Source organism: Apis dorsata, unplaced genomic scaffold (assembly GCF_000469605.1).
Source record: "Apis dorsata unplaced genomic scaffold, Apis dorsata 1.3 scaffold_486, whole genome shotgun sequence".
Taxonomy (NCBI): domain Eukaryota; kingdom Metazoa; phylum Arthropoda; class Insecta; order Hymenoptera; family Apidae; genus Apis; species Apis dorsata.
The window spans coordinates 25409-32327 of NW_006263721.1; the positions used below are offsets into that span (position 1 = coordinate 25409).

General features: G+C 33.6%; 1 protein-coding gene across 3 annotated transcripts; it reads right to left on the reverse strand.

The window, feature by feature from the left end:
• Positions 1 to 22: 22 nt before the first annotated feature.
• On the reverse strand, positions 23 to 3863 carry LOC102681645 (puromycin-sensitive aminopeptidase). Of its 3 annotated transcripts, none has more exons than XM_006620137.2 (4): positions 3543 to 3863; positions 2918 to 3162; positions 2655 to 2799; positions 23 to 2309 (listed from the first exon to the last, which is right to left on the reverse strand). In XM_006620137.2, exons 1-4 carry the CDS (start codon positions 3669 to 3671, stop codon positions 231 to 233), a joined length of 2598 nt encoding a protein of 865 aa, XP_006620200.1. In that variant the 5' UTR covers positions 3672 to 3863; the 3' UTR covers positions 23 to 230. The 3 variants fall into 3 exon arrangements, with proteins under 3 accessions (XP_006620200.1, XP_006620199.1, XP_006620201.1); XM_006620136.2 differs by lacking the exon at positions 2655 to 2799 and adding an exon at positions 2451 to 2601 and having other exon boundaries at positions 3543 to 3862; XM_006620138.2 differs by lacking the exons at positions 2655 to 2799; positions 2918 to 3162 and adding an exon at positions 2451 to 2601 and having other exon boundaries at positions 3543 to 3792.
• Positions 3864 to 6919: the final 3056 nt, after the last annotated feature.

Here is a 6919-nt window from a genome sequence, read left to right on the forward strand (position 1 = left end):
TTAAGCAACTGTTGTATACGTCTGTGTGTATAAATGCAAATCTTTACGATGTCGTATGGTACAAGAGAATCTGCGTCTTCTCTTTTCTCTAAATTCGACTCGAAGCAATTCTTGCTTATTTTTAAAACTCACAAAGGCATGATGTCGCCCTTTCGATTTCCTATTGTATCAGAAATTGTAATAACAAGTTAGAGACAAGAACTCGAGGCGAGAAATAATTCATTGTACTACTAAACGTGAGTGATCAGATATTCCTTGATAGAGTCTTTATCCCTGGCAAGCCATGCCGCGTTCAATCTGATAGATTCGACACTTTGTTGGACCGTTCTTTCGGTTCCCGGTGTTGGATGGTCCTTGAAGAATTCTTCGACATCTTTGGCCCGTTCTTCGGTGACGAAGTTTTCCGTGGTGAATTTGACCAATCTTGAAATCAAGAAACCGCCACCGTAACGATCGAGCAAAGTCTTCCAATTCTCTTTAAAAAAGTCCCAAGCCATCACTCGACCTTTGTACGTCATCGCTACCGACATGATGGCGAACACCGTGTCCTGAGCTCTCACTTCATCGCTCATAGCAAAGTTCAGAACTTTCGCTAACAAGGTTTCGTCTTTGATCGCGCCCAGAGCTCTCAATATTCTATCCTTCTCCTCGTGCAAATCTGCTTCTCGATAAAGCCTCAACATAGTCTCGTAAGTGTCGGTATCGCCGACAGAAAGCACGGCCCGATAAACAGGGCTACGCAAGTCGGCAGCGAGTAATGTCGTGCCAGATACGTGCAATTCAAATCTTTTCTTTGCTTCTTGTATGGTATCCTCGTCGTTCAGTGCTGCCATACGACCTAAAACAAGAGATCGTAAAAGGGTATCCAAATGGCTCTCGTTAGGTTTAGGATCCCAGCCCAACTTATTGGTGATGTCTCGCATCAAATTACGTCCGAACGCTTTGAACGAATCTTCGAAATCCAAATGAGACACTAGAACTCCGATTTTCCCTAGACTATTTACTATGCTAGACCATACAGTGAAATTATCTTCGTGTTGAAACGCTTGCATGAGTTGAAGTACTTCTATGGTAGAAGCGTGACCGGCTTGTACCATGGCGAACAGATCGTCTAGCAGACCCAATCTATCTAACGGAGGTAATGCATGATCTTTGACAGCGGGTAACAAGAGAGACAATGCTTCTGGACTGTAATGAATCCTGTAGAAACCGATCGTTCCAGGATTGATTTTTACCCAATGATCTTCCGGGACGTCTTTGACTCGAAATTCTTTTGTTTTCTCGTCCAACAGATCCTTAAGTACGCACTCCTCAGGATTCTTCGACGTGCTTATGCTAATCGGTATGATCCACGAATTACTTCCTGTATCCGTGGATCCATCAGCTAAAAATTTCTCTTGGGATAAGGACAGAATTCGATCGGTACCTTCTTGACGATGTTGAACTCTGACAACGGGGAATCCTTGTTGCTCTGTCCACGTGCTCATCACACTGCGGACTTCTTTCTTACTGGCTTCTTCTAAAGCATCCCAAAGATCTCCAGTTTCCGCATTGGCGTAGCTATGCTTTTTCAAGTAAAGGTTCATACCCTTTCGAAAATCATCATCCCCGATGTAAGAGTGCAACATTCGAATGACACACGCGCCTTTATTGTAAGAAATGTCGTCGAAGATCTCATCGATTTCGGAAGGATGACCAACCGGCACTTCGATCGGATGACTATTCTTTAAAGCGTCGAGTTCTAAAGCTCTGATGTACGTGTCTGTTACGAATTGTGTCCAAATATCATACTCGGGAAATAAATGAGCAACGCATAAAAATTCCACGAATGACGCGTAACCCTCGTTTAACCATAAATGAGTCCACCATTCCATGGTTACAAGATTTCCGAACCATTGATGTGCCAATTCATGTGCTACTACTAAAGCGATCCATTGTTTTCGTACAGCAGATGTGTTTTGTGGATCTACCAAGAGGCAGGTTTCACGATACGTAACTAAACCCCAATTTTCCATAGCACCGGATGAGAAATCGGCAATCGCGATAAGATCAATTTTCGGAAGTGGATAAGCAATTCCAAAATAAGTTTTGTAATACGGCAACACTTTAGTTGCTACTTCTAATGCAAATTGTCCCTGTTCTTTCTTTGATTTCGGTGTGTATACGCGTACTAATACACCATCACTCGATTTGTCCTCTATGTAATCGAATTCACCGACCACAACTGCTACTAAATACGTCGACATGATTGGTGTCCTTTCGAATACTAAAGTTTCGACTGCTTCATTCGTTACCTTGTTTTTGATAGGCTGCAACAGATAAAAAAATATTTTTTTAAATATTATATATATATATATATATATATATGTGTGTGTTTGAAAATGCACAAACTAAAAATGGAGAAAACAAGAAAAAATAAAATAAAACCACATGTGCTAGGCGCTGCTTACCATATTGGAAAGTGCTGTAAGACCTGATGGTACATTTAGAGTAATATCAAACGTAGCTTTGTGTGCTGGTTCATCCCAGCATGGGAAGCAACGTCTAGCATCTGTTGGCTCGAATTGAGTTACAGCTGCGTGTTCAACGGTTCCATTGACCCTGTAAACATACAAAAAATTTTTATTATTTTAAAGATGTCAATTACTGCTTACCATATTTGATAGGCCAACAAGTGACTTATCACGAAGCACAATTGATATCGTAAAAGTAGCTTTTAAAGACGGTTCATCCCAACAGGGAAAAAATCTACGAGCTGATGTAGGACATAAATAAGTTACTGCATACCATTTATTTTGTCTACAAAATGTTAGATGCTTAAAATAAAAAAAAAAATTTCTCATTTTTTCTTTAATAATAAAAATGTCTTTATATAAGATATATTTATATTATTATTAAATTGTAGAAATTACAGTACCCAATATATTTGCTCCTATAGAAGCCCTTCATTTTATCGTTAATTTCTCCTATAAATTCCAAGCTCAAGTACCCACTTCTTCCCACTGGCAATTTTTCGGAAAATACCAAAGTTGCTGTTTCTTCAGACGAAGAAATATCAATATGTTTTGTCGGAATGATTTTTCCATTATTATCATTAAAAAATACAGTTTTTATATTAATATCCAATGAATTTAAAACAATAGTATCTGTAGATTTTTTTACCTATAAACATTAAAAATTAGAATTATAAAATGAAAAAATTTTAAAATACAATATTTAATACGATTGTTTTGATATAAGAAATTAAATTAAATTATTTTTCGTACAATTATCTCGTATAATCTCGTATCGTGTAAAATTTAATAATCATATACTCTTTCACAAGATTTAGAATACAGATAAAGCAAGATAAGAAAAATTCCTTTAAATTAACTATCAATAAAATGGAATGGAATCCGCCTTATAGTATATGGTATACAAATTTTGTGGTTATGTTTGCCATATGGTTAACATTTCTTATTCCATCATTCGAATTATAAATTTATAATACGCTATGTAAGTAATTAGTGTTCTATTGATTGATTTAGATTGATTCAGCTTACGTCAATGTGCACGTCCTCCTTCCCATCGAAGACGAAAGTTTTCAGATTTGGTGACAAAACAATATTATAATGATAAGGCTGAACATCTGTGGGCAGCCGACGAAATGGTTTTTTTTCTATGCTTGACATCTCTCGATGTTGAATCACGATTCGAAAAACTCTTAAATATCGAAATATCTTGAAACCCGTTTTTGAGCTTTTCCTTTTTGCCGACTCACAACGCGAAAGTATGCACTAACACGCAACGCCTCAAAGCATTGCAGACGCATGCGCAACATACTTACATGCTATCTATAAAGATGCGAATGGAAATGGAACCATAAACGAAATATACAAGATAGACATGACATCTTGCGAAATTTCATGTTTTACATTTTGAAATATCTCGAAAAAAGTAATGTTTCTTATGCCCTCTATAATTTACTATGGCCAATATAGAAACTATATTTATATTGTCGAAGAAAAAAAAATACATACATATACATACTATAAATAAAAAAATAATCGTTGCAATAACAGTCAATTAGCTCATATTATTTGCTATAATTTATAATTTTATTAAAAATTAAGAGCAAATATAGACAAGAATAGAAAAAAAATAATAAGAAAAGAAGTAAAATAGAAAGAGATAGGGAAACATTAAGAAATTAGGAAATATCGAAATAAACAAAAAGAACAGTAAATAATGGGAAAAAGATAAAGAAGAGTAAAAATTTGTCAGTATCATCTTTTGTTAAAGATATTTTTTTAAAAATAGAATAAAACATTAGAATGCTGTAAATATAATTAATATATAAACAAAAGAGCAAATGGTACGTGAAAAATAGATTGACTAAGAATTGGTTGTCCGCGCCATCTCTTGGATATCTTAAAATACTTTTTCAAAAATTATCTTTTTAAAAATATTCAAGAGATGTCGCCAATTTTTAATTTTTATTATATTTTATTCTTCCTATAGAAAGATGGCGCTAATCTTTAATTCTTATTTTATTTTATCCTGTCTTTAAAGAAATACGTTTGATATTCAAAAGATGGTACTGATAGTGAATTCTTACTCTTCTCTATCCTTTTTTCATTATTTACTATCCTTTTTATATATGTTTCATTTACGGCACTCTGAAGATGGCGTTGATTCCCTAATTTTTACTCTATCTCTATCCTTTACCTATTATTTGCGCTCCTTGTCTATATATATTCAGTATGACACCACAGACGAATATTGCACGTGTGAATTAAACATAATTTTCGACAATTTTCATAATTTTTTTTTTCTTATACTTTTGAATATATATCCTTAATGTAAAAAATATAAAATATTGTATTCTATTTACATTCATTCTATTCATCTCACAATATAATATATATAATATAAATATAATTAATTTTATATATATTAAATTGTAATCTAACCTATATCGTAATATTTGACGCGAGTGTGTGTTTTGAAGCATCGATGACAACGATTATTTGTTTATTTAATGTTTTGCAAGATGATGTATAAGTGATTTATAAAATGATCAAATAAAAGAAACATCTCTGAATACAGATAAAGTTGAGAGATAAAATAAAAATCGAAATGCAAGAATTAAACAAGTTTCAGTTTCTACTTCGATCATAATTTTTTATCGTTAAATATGTGCTATTAGTCGACACGTTATTTTTCATTAAAATAAAAATTATAGAGGGGGGGAAAAAAAACGCGCAGAGAAACATACAAACATAAACTCGACGGTAACACCACCCGTAGACTTCTATAGTCTTCGCAACTTCACGCTCGGATTTGTCCGTGAGATCTGAAGTAAAAACTCGTAAGATTACAGCGATCGTCAGCGCGATAAAAAGCCGATCGGATGAAAATCCACGGGAGACGATAATTTAACTTGACGTTCGTTATCTTTCGAGTTTCCTTTTCTGAGCCTCCTACGGAGTATCTCTCGATACACACGATTAATAATCTTTTAATTTCTAACCGTTCCTACCGAATACTTGACCTGTCGCTGAGAATTCGAATAAATTATCGTTTTACGAGATTTCATAATCAAGTCGTATCTAGCGTGTCTTTGATCACTTATCATTCTATGCAAAATGACTTTTATTTAATATTTTATGACGCATTCGAGTCGCATAATTAAATATCGAATTACGAAAATGTTTCATTAACATCAGAATTAAACACGTTGTATCGCTCTCGTATTCTCAACGATACAAAATATACCGAGTGCCGTATATAAATATTGCTATATCGAAAATATTAATATCTAACATGAAACATTATAACATTATAATACATATTTATAATATAATATTAAAGTAGTAGTAAATTGCTTTCGTCGATATTTCATCACTTTATAGGATCTCTAGAGGAAGTAAATTGAATTGAAAAAATTGAGAAAGACAGGAAGATTGAAAATTGAAAATCAAGTATTAAAAATACATTTAGTGTATTGTTACCATACTTTACAATCATAAAGGCTACAATTTTATGTAATCTCATCATCATTTATCGATAAAAAAAGAAAAGACCCAAAGCTCTAAGCCGCGTTTAAATCCTGTAATTATACTCTGAATAAAGACAACACTTGTATACAAGAAATGAAAAGAGAATAACGACATCGAGCATTATATTTAACATTAAAGGCGTATTTTATTAAAGGCCATTCACATTGCGTGAAATCATATATGAACACAGGAGGAACAAGATAATTACTTATATACATATATATACATATCTGCACACGTATCAATTATGATTTCTATTTATGCTTTTATCAATTCTACATTCTCGCATAATGTCTTTGTCACTTTTTTTTCGTTTTCTCTTTCTCTTTTACATTTGATATACATCAATAATTAGATCTATCTGTGTTACAATACCGTCCCACTTGAAGAAACTTAGGGATCCAACCGTTTAATAAATAATACAATGCAATAATCTTTTTTTTTTATTAACAGCTTAAACCATGATTTTTCTCAACGAAATTACACACGTATTTCGAAAGAAGGGCGAACATGCCACGTGGACGTTCATCAAGTGGAGTAATACAAGTACTTTCTTACTCCATTCGACGATATTAGATAGCAGACCGTTGATTATATTTTCCGTGATATGAATATATAATAATTTCTATCGCGCTGTGAGGCTACTTTGTAAGCTGAGAATAATAAATTATTCTATGCACGTACGTATGTATATCACGTAACACCTGCTCATAAAAATTGATCGTTTATAATGATGTATGCTTATTAAGCTTATTATTAGCATCTAGGTAATATTTATGTTATCGATATCATGAATGAGAAGGTGCAACGTGATTTGAACGAGCTTCGCTCGCTCGCAATCGTCGAATCTTCAACTCGATCCCTTCGTTTCCAGAATA